Below are 12,687 nucleotides of genomic sequence, written 5' to 3'. Positions count from 1 at the left end.
GCTATTTGTTCATCTGAGGTCAAACACCTCAATTTCAATGGCGATCATTAAGGGCCAGGGTATACCACGGTGCTGCAATACTCCAAAGCATGAATTGAAACAATGAAGGTCAAAAAGGGCCCAATTCTGATAGAAAGCTCCACACGGAGAGATATTCGGTGATCCAAGTACTACAGCACAGCCCTCCGAGGTTGTTTCATCTGGTGCACTTCCTGCACCGTAGGCAACACGAATTGATACTTCCAGACCCAAACGCGTCCGTTCTTCACCTCACCGTCCTTGAAGCCCATCTTCGCCCACTCTGCAGGATTGTGTTCCTCGACGAGCTGGCAGATGAGCGACTTCTTCGTTGCAAAGACCGGATCGGTCCCGAGGAATGGAGAGTGAGAAGGATACAGAGCTGTTGTAAGACTGAATGGAAGTGAGAGCAGCTCAGATTAACGAGTACATTGCCGGGGGATGGAGAAAAACACACTCGTCGTAGCCTGGGGCGTGCAGTGCGAAGTGGATATGGGCAGCGCGATGCGGATGGCGGCCTGATCAAAGACAAGTGGCTCAGCGACGACTATTCCGAGTCATGCACGCAAGACTCACCCATTAACCGGAGGAAATCTCCAGCAGGTCCATCATTAGGCTGAACCACATTTTTGTCAATCAGAATGCGGATACCGAGAAGAAGAGACGTCGCGAACTATCGGATACGCGGTAGGCAAAATTCCGCGGTAGCAGAAAGTACCGTCGGGTTCTGCTATGATTTTTCCGCGGTCATTGGGTTCCGTACGGTTAGGATACTGTACGTCATAGACACCGTCCCCATCAGCTTGCCACTGTAGCAACCCAGTATAAGTCACATATCACACGATGACGGGTTTACACTGACGACATCAACTTTCGCGCCTTTGATTCTTTGACCTATCGTGTTCTTAATGAAGCCCGAGAAGAACATAGCCTCGCCAGTGGTGCCGCTCTTCGCAAGGGATACGCCCGACAGCACTTCAGGAGCATCCTCAGTGTAGAAAGGACCCGCTTCACAGCTATCAGTGCAGCCCTGGATGGAAAGAATTAAAAAAGTGAGCAAAAATTGATATGAAAAAGCGTTCGCATGACACAAACGGGAGGCTTAGGGTGATTCAACTCATCCACGAGGGCGCTGATACCAAAGCAGTCACTAAGCAGTACAAACTCGTTCTTGAAGTCCGTGCTCTCTTTGCCAGCGCGGGTGAGGAACTTGACCACCTCGGTCCACTCGTCGTGATTGACCTGCTTTTCTCTGCAGAACGCATGAAGATGGGTGACCAGTCCATTGATCAACTCCAATGTCCTAGGATCCTTGCACAGCGTCTTGTGGAGCTCAACGACGCTGTGACATAGCGTTTGAACCGAACACTCGAGTGGAATGTCAACCCAGCACATACTGGTCGGTGATAGTGTAGTCCGTTTTTTCGCGAAATTCCTTCTCAAGAGGAAGGTCCTGTGGGATCTCGTCCTTCAGCTGCGCACGAATGGCCGTGCCAACCAAGAGAGGGTTCGTCATCTGCTGTCTAGACGCCATGGCGGCGTGCTATACGGAAACGCGTCAACGTCCTTGCAAGGCGGGATACGATAAACCCTCGGTCTAGTACTTCGCGTGTGTCTCTTTGTGCGTGTGTTTGGGGGTCGAAGAATGCTCACTAATGCCACTTGGAGCTTGTTGGCAGTATTTATAAATGTACCTGGACGCTTCGATTGACGAAGACATCTTGTGACCGACGGTATTTTTCAGCGCAGAACCAGTTGGTGTTCTTGTCCGTTCTAAAAAGGCTAGCGGTGTAATTCCGCAACAATCCGAACTCCGCGAACATAAATGTCCACAAAAGGACAGTCTGCAGAATAAAATATTACGTCAGCAGGTTGATATGTTTTGGGCGCCTGCAGCAAGTGTGCAACGCCTGCACCGCGCGTGTCGCGGATACACACTCCCTTTCCCACCCGCCAATCCTTCTTTCTCTATACCCAGCTCGACGGTCGTCGAGGTGACTGCGGTCGTGTGCTCCATGTCATCAAAAGCGACGCGTTGTCGCTTCTGGCTCGGCGGTTTATCGACCCTTCTCCTGCTTTTATTCGCCAATGTCGCGTCCGCCAGCTTCCCGCTCGTCGATTTCGATCGCATGGGCACCGTAGGTTTAACTGGAGCGTTTGCAGGTCTCGATGTTTTTGACAGCAATTCCACGACTTCGGTCACGTTCGATCCGTCGACTGCTACACTACTTTCGCGTTCCTCCGGTGGTTCTCTATCCTCGCTCGCCTCCACCAACTCTGGCGGTAGTATTGTCGCGGGGTGCGCCCTCGGTGACGTCTACTACTTTGGTGGTAGCTTCACCTCCATCGGTAACGCGACTGCCAGCAACATTGCATCCTACTCCCCATCTTCCGGAGCTTTCGCCGCCTTGGGTTCGAATGGACCTAACGGAGACGTGCGTGCTCTATACTGCGATTCGATACATAATGCAGTATGGGTAGGCGGGCAGTTCACCTCTCCCGCGTCTTCAGTCGCCGTTTGGAACGCCAAGTCCTCGTCATGGTCGCCTCCACCGTTTGGCGGCCTGTCCGGCGCGGCAGCTCAGGTGTCGTCTATCACCGCGAATTCCTCTCAGTCTAGTATCTTTTTGTCGGGTTCATTCATCGCCTCGTTTGGCTCCACCACTCTGAATGATACCAACAACCCCAACGTTCCGTATTCCCCCGGTGCATCCCCCTTTTCCTCTTCTCTCGTCCCAGTCGCGCTGCAGAATTCCGCTGTCAACGCGGCGCCGTCGTCCACTGACGCGGATTATGGCAATGTTGACACCATCCTGTGCCCTTCTGGTCCTGACGGGCCTGGGCACACATGGTTTGCACAGGATGGAAATGAGGCCGTCATTACCGTCCTCGCGTTTTCCGTCCTCGGCGTAAGGGGAATCCGGCTGGGAAACACATTCTTGCAGGGTCGAGGTACCACTGGTTTCAGGTATGCGGCTGTGCTATCGCTCTGAGAATAGGTTTTCAATTTTTAATAGCGTAACAACAATCCCGGACAACACGGTCAGAACTCTGACTTACGTCGATCCACAGTCCGGGGCGAACCAAACGTGCACGAATACCTGCCCGCTCTCGACCGACTCATCGATTCTGTATCAAGATTTCTTGTTCAGTGACAGTCTACAGATCACCGGCCTGCAGATCACACTCTCTGAATGGCAGGGCACTGGTCCCGGTCTTCATATTCTTCAGCTGCTCTCGTCGGGTGCGTTCGCGTACTCGATCGCTAGCGAGAACGGTGTCTCGTGTTTCGCGCCCGCTCCCTCCAATGTCACGTCGACTGGCACGTGGACAGAGAAGAACGCGACCACGGACATACCGGGCACGATCCAGACGGTATTGGTGTCGACGGTCGCTGTAGGCACCCCTGCCTCGCAAGCCCCCAGCTTCACGTGGATGCCGTATGTTTCGGGTTCGGGCCAGTATGATATCTACATGTCTGTTCCGGGGTGCACGGACTTCCAGGATTGTGCGCTGCGCACAAGTGTAGACGTCACTGTCTTTCCTGGAGCGGGACTGCAGCCGTGGATCACGACGGTGTCGCAGCAGAACACCAACGATGCATCGACGCTCATCTATAGCGGTCCTATCATTCCGTCTTCTCCGCAATTTGTCACCACGATCTCCATGACGTTGGCTCATGATCCAGCGGGAGAGGGCCAGAATGGGCAGTACGAACTCGTGGCCGACAGCGTGCAGTTGGTGTTGACGAGTGCCAATGTTACATCTAACGGCACTGCACACGGTACGAGCGGCACATCGGGGTCACAAACGGCATTTGGTTTCTTAGAATGGCCCTTGAGTTCCATGTCTTCCGTTAATGCCACCTCGGCGTTGCCGAACAGCACTGAAACGAGCCTAGACACGCTCGGTTTCGATCTCTACAGTGCGCTTGGCGGAGCTGCCGCACTCACGTCCTCTTCGTTGCCATCCATTTTGGCTGTCGTCCAGCATCCATCGGGTACGATCTTTGTGGGAGGAGAGTTCAACCTCACTTCGGGCTCTGCGTCGGGGTCGTCGAATATCGTCTCCTTCCAGAACGGTGCGCTGGTATCCTTGCCGAGCAACGGGCTGAATGGTCCAGTGACGTCACTCGCTCTCTACGGCAACCAGTTGTATGTTGGTGGTGCCTTTGACGATACTGCGTCGGCTTCCACACAGGGTAAGTTGAGCGGCGTTGCGATGTACAACGTGCAGCAAAACCAGTGGTCTGCACTTGAAGCTGGGCTTAACGGCGCTGTGAATAGCCTGGACGTGTCCAATGGTCAGGTGTTGATTGCCGGAAATTTCACGAACATCGTCAGTACGTCGGGCAGCTCGTCTGACCAGAGTGCTGCAGGGTTCGTTACGTGGGATGTTACTAGTGGTGCTTGGGTCAACAACGGAGGTTTCGTCAATGGGAAGATGACGTTCATTGGGAACGGTACCTCTTCTGGGAGCCAGTTTGTTGCTGGCAATATTGTCACCTCCTTCTCGTATGGTGCTACGGGCTTCGTACTATTGCAGAACGGTCCAAACGGCGTCCCAGAAGTCAACGCACTCACCGTGCAGCTGAACAGCGCTACCGTGCAGGGATCTTCAAGCAACTTGCAGCGTCGACATATGCACTCTCACGTGCACGGCTCATCCAGTACTTGGTTCCCCAAGATCAACTTTTCTCACGTGTTCAAGAGACAGTCTGCGACAAGCAATCTGTCTCCGCTACCTTCGCCCAATCCCGCACCTGCGCCTGCTGTTCTCGCTGGCGCGTTCTGGACCAACACTTCGTCGTCGAAGGAGGTGATCATCATTGGGGGTAATTTCACTTTCTCCACCTCTGGCTCGGTTTCTCAGAACGTCGCGATCTACGATAATGAGACAGGTTCCATCCATCCGTTGGAGGGGAACCAAATCAATGGCACTGTCCGCGCGCTCCTGGTTCAGGGGGATGAACTGTTCATTGGTGGAGAGATCACGTTGGCGGGCACGAATATCAATGGTTTCGCTATGTATAACCTTGCCACGCAGCAGTGGGATGTCTCCGGGTTGCAGCCTTTGCAGGCCAGCTCGGGTTCGTCCGTCGTTGTCCGTTCGATCACTGCGTCGCCTTCTTCGTCTGGTACTGTCATTGTTGCCGGTTCGTTTGCGCAAGCGGGGTCTATGCCTTGTCGGTCTGTTTGCTCACTGGAGTACAATTCGAGGAAATGGACCGCTCTTGGCGATGGCATACAGGGGGATATCTCTTCGATCGCATATGCAGGGGTGCGTTTGCAATATTGTCTGTCTGGACTTACATTGAAACGCTGTTGCAGGATACGTTGGTCGCCGCTGGAAGTATCGCTCTAGCCAACGGCACTCAGGCAAATGTAGCCTCGTTTATCTTCTCGAACTCGTCTTGGGCATCCGTCGGGGATGGCGCTGAATTGCCTGGACCAGTGACAGCCGTGGCAGTCAATGATGGAAACTTTAACAGCGTCTTCACTGCTGGCAGGTATGATTGTGTTGCGCCACTCTTGGGGAACTGTCGCTCACCGCCTTGCTCAGAACTTCAGATGGCACCGCATCCTTCCTATATTTCTGGGATGGCCAATCGTGGAGTCCGGTCGGTGAGTGCATGTACCCGAAGTACTAGCGTAAGCGATACCGATCCTTGTCTTCGTAGGGAACACCTTGCAAGCAGCCACAGATGTCGCCCAACTGACGATGGTCCCATTGCAAAACACACACAACGCCAATTCTGTGATCGAATCCGATCGAATGCTACTTGTGTCAGGCTCTTTATCCGACTCGTCCTTCGGAAACGCATCGGCAGCTCTGTTCGATGGCCAAACCTTTGTACCGTATATTGTAACAGCATCATCTTCAGGGACGCCTGGTGCGATCTCCTCTCTTATTTACTCCTTATCGACTTTCAGCTTCACTCAGCATCGTAAGCGACCTTATAATATTTTGTCCCCATTCAATGAACTTATTTTCTGTCAGATTTCCTTGCCACTGGAGTGGTTATCCTCATCTCGATCGCCATCGCCGCTGGGATTGTGTTCTTGTTGGTGTTGATTGGCATCCTTTGGACACTCTTCTCTCGACGAGGCGACAAATTGAGCAAGTTCGACACTGCAGACATCGACCAGGACGATGACTCGACACACCGTCCTTCTTCTTTACTTGCGCATATCAACGCTGCGACCAGGACGACGATTCTGGGTGCTACAAGTCCCTTCGGCCCCATGAATACAGAGAAGGAAGGAGAGGATGCAGGTGGTGCGGCTACATCCTCTGATCACGATCCCTTCGAGCCGGATGCCAGCAACTATGTCCGCGCCGAAACGCCTTCTGATGCGATTATTGGAATGGGCGGGGAAGAGACGAGTCGATCGGCTCACGCCCGATACTCTTTTGACGGCGAGGGTGAAGGAGAACTTCCTCTCACTGCTGGGCAAGAGTTGGAGATCTTGGATGATGGCGATGCGGCGTAAGTTTCTATCTACCTTAGTTCTATCCTTTGACTGTAACTGAGTCTTGGTTTGTTCACAGGTGGTGGTACGCACGGGACGTGCGTTCAGGGCGTGAAGGTGTTGTACCCGCAGCGTATGTGTATTGAGTGAACTTTCCTCTTGATCTCGGTTTGCATGTGAAGACTATCAGACTGCTCTCGTCGCATTTGTCATTATCTCTATATACCCCTCGTCAGTAGATTGGCTTCTTGACTTCTGGATTCTTTCTTACGAAGGATACTTTAATTGTCCCTCATGTACCACGTCCCTTCACAGTTCAGAACGTTGTCATACATTACGCATAACGTCCCACGATGCACACTCTACGGATGTTCGAGACATAATTGTTCACTGTGATGCAGGCATTAGTACGAACACGGTTTCTAGAGTTTCACAGCCTGACCTGGAGTAACGGATCACGGAAATGCTTCTGGTGGTTGTTAATGAAGCCAATTTTGGTCTTGAACGCCTCTCTCCGGGCCTGGTCTCTGAATTCTCGGACATGACGCCCAGCTTCCCTTGCCTCACCGCGATTCCGTGCCTTCACGACATCGGTACCTGCGCCAAATGCACCAAAACCACCCTTGCGCGGTACGAGAGCGGAATTTTTGTCCGCAAGGAGACGGCGCACCAGCGCAGCGCCAGAATTCGGGTCCTCAGGTTTACCTCCGCGGTAAGCCCGGGGGAATGACTGCGCGTAGTATCGACGCATACTGCGGTGCCCTATCCGTGCACCTGATGGGAGAACCAGTTCGAAGTGCGAATCGCCATACGTGATCTGGTTGTCGGGGACCTCATCCGAATCGTCGTCAGACCCGTCACTCACGCCTTCCTCCACGACCTCGTCAACTTCTCCATCCGCGTCTTCGTCGCTCTCGTCCACGTCCTCCCATTCGTTCTCTGTCCCATCTGCGCTCTTCTTCTTAGTCTTCTGGGTAGCATCGGGATATGAGCTGGTGAAGTCGTAGAAATCGGATACCTCTAGTCGGTCTTCCCCAGAGTCATACGCAATTTTACAGTGACCCTTGTCGACCATATGCTTGCGGACTGCGTCCAGCGTACGGAACTCGCGCCCGCGCCCATTGCAAAATATGCACACGTTCCCGACAGCAATCTTCTCACCGAGGTACGTGATGAGACCCAGGATGTCGACGAGATATTCCGCGTCGGGGATGAAGAACGAGTGCGCAATGGACATATGCGTAAGGTTCGCGTCGAGCGACATAGAGGATTCGGAACAGAAAAGGCACTGTGTAGGCCCGAGGCGTGCTCGCGCCGCGGCGATCTTTTGATCGATCGTCTGGTTAATCTGCTCCTCGGTAGCCTCCTCTTCAACTGAGAGGCCTATGCTTCGCGGAGCAGCCGACTCAGTCTTAGACGATGCTGCCTGTGCGTCGGCTTCTGGTACTGGCGCGGGTGCAACAACCAGGGTCTCCTCGTGCACGGGCTCAGATTTAGGTGGGGGTGAAGATATCGCCTTTAGCTCGTTCTCCTTGTGCTTCCTAGAACTCAAATGAGACTTGTATGCGTTCTCGGTCGTGTACGACTTCCTGATGAATAGTAGATTAACGGGAAATCTTCAAAGGAAAACGGTCGAGCACTCACCCACAGACCTCACAAGTCGATCCTTTCGGGGATACCATTACTGCCGTCTCTGCCCTCCTCTCGAGGACTTTCTGGTTGAAGATGGCAGAGGAGACAGGTGGCAGGCCCGCCACACGCCGCTTCATGTTGTAGCGATGGTGATCAGACCTGTAGTGTTCCCCTAACGTTCTACCTTCAGAAAAGAAGAATGGGCGTCCTAAAGGTCACTTACTCTGCTCCTCAGCGGAATGGAAAGCAATCGTGCATGAAAGACAAGTAAACAGAGTCGTATTGGCTTCTAGCTCGGTAGACGACATAGCGAAATTCCGATATACGTTGGAAGGAGGATAGGAACTGAGAGTGGGAGTCACGGCACCGACAGCCTGAGCAACCTGGAGGAATCTGACGTAATCAGAGCGATCGGCCAGCGACTCAAGCGCTCTTGATCAGTTTAGATCTCTTAGATGAAGGAACTCAGAATTATTTAATTCCGCGGCAAAGCGACAAGAAATATATTAGGGAGAGGGGAAGCATATTATATGTGAAAAATGAGTCAATTAAGGAGGAGTTATTATGACATGTTCTGCAAGCAGCGCACAAAACATGCAGGACTCACTCGAGATGTTCCACAAGTGAACATTGAGCTGGAACCGACCATATCTGACAGCTCCTCCAACGGATGATATATACTAGCTATACCTCATTCCCCAGGCGCAACAGGAGATTACTTGCGGGAATTTACTTCACACTTGAATTGTGAAGTAAGAGACCTTTAAAATATCCCATGGTCCCAAGGAACAGCTTCGGCCACTACTTACGGTCATGGTCAATGGTCACATATGCAGGTGCATGAATGCAGAATCATCTCGTTTGAAGGCTTGAGGAAGATGACGCACCAACCGCATAGATGTGGCCGTCCAATGACAGGAATTTATGGTTCCCTTGTTTCATGATAGCAGAGGACGAATCTCGTGTTAGCAATATACCAGCAGAGTCGTGCCGGATATTGTTGCACCACAGTAGCCGTCTCCCCGCCGGACGGCTGAGCCCCGACCGTAGTTCATTCTCACTTGAGCATGCGCGTTTGCGTCACGAGCGTGTGCTACATACCAGAAAGGATACCAGATTCAAAAAGGTGTAGCTCCCGGCTGCGGATGCTACCGCTGCAGATCTGAGTAGGCTCAGAGCCAAGGCGTGGAGGACATTTAGACCCGTTAGGACCCGCCTCGAATTGCATGGAAGGGACGCCTACGGCCGTTCGATATCTAGTCCAGGCACGAGCTATAAATGTTCGAAACGAAGGACCCGGGCATACGCCATGCATGCAACGCCATATCATCTGCCTCCATTCCGGCGTTCCTGAATGGGACCAAGGCCGGTCCTCCACCGACCCACCTATCATCGTATCAGAAATCATTAATCACGCACAGGCGGGAAACTAACTTAGTTAGCATCGCATCACAAGGATTGCGACAGATCATGCTTGCGCGAAGAACTTCTAGCATCGAACCCTCTTTGCTGGCCACCCACCGGAGCACTGAATTGCGTGCTGAGGATGCAGATATTTTCGAAGTAAGCCATGCCATGTCTGATAGCGACGCCTATAGTTACGGCAGCTCGTTGTAAAAGACCGTGTGTCCATGAGCGAAGAAATCACGACCATCTGATCATTAAGTGTGAATATTCCCGAGGTCTCGAGCTAGTCGACTGAATTGCGAACTACGAGGAACAAAGAAACGGCCAAATCGGGAAGAGATCCCCACTTCGACCCTGGGTCCGTAAAAGGAAAGTCTTGTGATGGCGGTTCCCACAAAGTCTAATTTTCGCGCGGACGAAGATGGCTGCCCTTGTACTGCTCCGTTCCAAGATGGACACACAATCTAATGGCCTGTTTTAGACGTTACCTTCGCTTCGTTCGTCGAGTTGGTGACGACGGGGAAAACTCCGGAAATGAATTGCACACCTTCCGAAGATCGTGGATGGAAAGTACATATGCTCGCACGAGTGTCGATACGTCCCTCGTCCGCTGGTCCTTGAAGAGCATCCCGTCCACAACTCAGGACAGACTCTCCTTATAACTTTGTACTCTACCCTTTTCTGTATCGATTTATTTGGACAATATGGTCGCTGCATTCGTCCTCACTCGTACCTTTGTACTCTCTGCCTTGTTCGTCGGTGGTGAGCACCATGTCCTTGCGTGCCTGAATATGCATTCACGTCGACTGACAATACTCTCTGTCTCCACAGCATTCCCGCTTACTTGGGCAGCCCCCCTCGGTACATACCAGAGTGCCAGAAACGCCGTCGGTGTCCGTGATCTCGACACACGATCCGGATGCTGGATGGCTGGAGGCTTCGACGCATGCCTCAGAGGGGACTCCGTATGTCCCACTATTTTTCAGTACTGAAATTGCCGTTGGCTCACTATTGTCCCAGGAGGAGCCGTCAGCACCCGAGGTAGATGCGTTGACAGTGGAACCGGTCAACCTCTCCAAGCGAACTGAAGACGCGGTATGTCAAGCGCCACTTATCACCTAGTGCCCTTGCTGATGGCTGTTACAGGACGAAGAGGCCAAGACCGAGCCGCAGACAGTCTCCGTTCGCGAACTAGCCGAGCTGGAAGAGAGGTCCGGATGCTGGATGCCCGGAGAATACGATGCATGCATCAGAGAAGACGCAGTAAGTGCTTCAGGACCAGTAAAAGACCCACGGACTAATTATTCATACAGGAGGAACCCGAGTCTCAGTCCGCGACTCCTGAGGTCACCGCCGTACCTGCCGAGGTCGAACCACGGAGCGGCTGCTGGATGCCAGGCGATGACACTGCCTGCACTGCAGAAGAACGCGACGATACTGCCGTATCTGAGCGTGAGGCCCGCGAGGCTCTCGCACCTCCAGCAGATCCCGACCTCGAAGCCAGGAGTGACTGCGTCATCACCGGCGAATGCTTGTAAAGTCGCCTGCCAGAAGAATTTGGGTATGTCTTGTTTTCCTCCTCGTTGCTGTGCCATGCGCCTGACAAGGAAATTAGATGCAGATAAAATTCAACAACATGCAACACGCATGGCCTTCTTTGCTCCCCACGCCATCCCACAGCATCTCCTCGTTCCTTTCTATAAGGATACCCTTCCCAACAAGTGGTTTCCAGGACTCCAGGTCTGTTGTTTACATTATCCCATAGCATCTCCTCGTTCCTTTCTATAAGGATACCCTTCCCAACATGTGGTTTCCAGGACTCTAGGTCTGTTGTTTACATTATCGCTGCCACGCGCCAGCTGGCGGCGTCCGATCGTTACTCCCGCTTTTACCGTGTACTGGTTACTGCCCTGCTCGTCGTATATTGGTTCTGTCGTGCTCATCATTATTGCTATTCTACTCGTGCTTTCCCACCCATTTCTTCGATTTCCTGTCCGTTGATATCCACTGTTGTATTTTTAGTGCTTCGCTTTGTTAATCCGTGCTCATCCCGGACCCACTGCGCGTGTCCATGAGGAAGTAAGCGCATGATTAAGAAGCGATCGTCAGAACTACCGGAGGGGCACAAAGGTGTGAAAGGAAGCGCAGAATCATCATGATGAAGCACCGTAGCACAGCCCCGATGCCGAGGGCCCAAACATGTTCATGGGCCGAAGCCGACCTGGGCGAAATATCTCGAAATCCCAAAGACAAATGTACAGAGGAAATGTGCAGATGACCCCAAGCAAGGCCAACTTGGTTCTTGTGTCGCTGGAATCACGGTTAGAGGGCCAATTTTCAGTCGGAACGACAGCGAAGAGCACAAAGGTGTGAAAGGAACCGCAGAATGATGAAGCACCGTAGCACAGCCCGATACCGAGGACCGCGAACTGGACGAAATTTCTTGAAATCCCAAAAACAAATGTACAGAGGAAATGTGCAGATGACCCCAAGCAAGGCCAACTTGGTTCTTGTCGCGCTGGAATCACGGTTAGAGGGCCAATTTTCAGTCGGAATGACAGCGAAGAACACAAAGGTGCGAAAGGAACCACATAGTTATGAAGGATCGTAGCAGAGCCCGATGCCGAGGGCCCAAACATGTTCATGGGCCGAAGCCGACCTGGACGAAATATCTCGACATCCCAAAAACAAATGTGCAGAGAAAACGTGCAGATGACCCAAAGCTGTGCAAAACCAACCTGGTTCTTGTCGTGCTGAAATCACAGATAGAGGGCCAATGTTCCGCCGTCAGAACGACAGTGAAGAGCACAAAGGTGTGAAAGGAACCGCAGAGTTGTGAAACACCCGGTGCCGAGGGCCGCGAACAGGACGAAATTTCTCGAATATCCAAAAAGACTGTACAGAGAAAAGGGTGCACATGACTGTGCAAGGTCAACTTGGTTCCTGTCGCGCTGAAATCACGGTTAGGGGTCCAAGTGTCCTCCGTCAGAACGACAGTGAAGAGCACAAGGCGCGAAAGGAACCGCAGAATCCCAAACACGTCCATGGGCCGAAATCGACCTCCGTCTTTCTGGTCTGCCCAACGTTTCATGAGATCCAACAACACGGTGGAGGGCAGGTGCAGAAGACCCAGATGACCGGATCATTTAGTTGGGCG

At 52.6% G+C, this 12,687-nt stretch overlaps 4 protein-coding genes across 4 annotated transcripts; 2 read left to right on the top strand and 2 right to left on the bottom strand.

Moving 5' to 3' along the window:
- Positions 1-170: 170 nt before the first annotated feature.
- Positions 171-1,552, bottom strand: SCP_0309930 (Catechol 1,2-dioxygenase; the record flags this gene model as incomplete). The annotated part of the gene is made up of 7 exons (XM_027756378.1): positions 171-411; positions 476-536; positions 595-634; positions 693-827; positions 881-1,048; positions 1,114-1,360; positions 1,416-1,552. The coding sequence occupies 7 exons, from the start codon at positions 1,550-1,552 to the stop codon at positions 171-173; spliced, it is 1,029 nt and encodes a 342-aa protein (XP_027612179.1).
- Positions 1,553-1,895: 343 nt separating this feature from the next.
- On the top strand, positions 1,896-6,637 carry SCP_0309920 (hypothetical protein; the record flags this gene model as incomplete). Its single annotated transcript, XM_027756377.1, has 7 exons — positions 1,896-2,986; positions 3,036-5,298; positions 5,349-5,527; positions 5,581-5,642; positions 5,699-5,965; positions 6,019-6,508; positions 6,571-6,637. The coding sequence occupies 7 exons, from the start codon at positions 1,896-1,898 to the stop codon at positions 6,635-6,637; spliced, it is 4,419 nt and encodes a 1,472-aa protein (XP_027612178.1).
- A 241-nt stretch (positions 6,638-6,878) lies between these two features.
- SCP_0309910 (Cytoplasmic 60S subunit biogenesis factor) lies at positions 6,879-8,431 on the bottom strand (the record flags this gene model as incomplete). Its single annotated transcript, XM_027756376.1, has 4 exons — positions 6,879-6,881; positions 6,934-8,080; positions 8,136-8,295; positions 8,347-8,431. The coding sequence occupies 4 exons, from the start codon at positions 8,429-8,431 to the stop codon at positions 6,879-6,881; spliced, it is 1,395 nt and encodes a 464-aa protein (XP_027612177.1).
- Positions 8,432-10,234: 1,803 nt separating this feature from the next.
- On the top strand, positions 10,235-11,068 carry SCP_0309900 (hypothetical protein; the record flags this gene model as incomplete). The annotated part of the gene is made up of 5 exons (XM_027756375.1): positions 10,235-10,292; positions 10,362-10,495; positions 10,551-10,625; positions 10,677-10,793; positions 10,844-11,068. The coding sequence occupies 5 exons, from the start codon at positions 10,235-10,237 to the stop codon at positions 11,066-11,068; spliced, it is 609 nt and encodes a 202-aa protein (XP_027612176.1).
- Positions 11,069-12,687: the final 1,619 nt, after the last annotated feature.

Source organism: Sparassis crispa (genome assembly GCF_003851025.1).
Source record: "Sparassis crispa DNA, contig_000002F, whole genome shotgun sequence".
NCBI classification, from domain to species: Eukaryota; Fungi; Basidiomycota; class Agaricomycetes; order Polyporales; family Sparassidaceae; genus Sparassis; species Sparassis crispa.
Note: the sequence above shows the minus strand (reverse complement) of the source record. Positions and strands in the feature narration are given on the sequence as shown.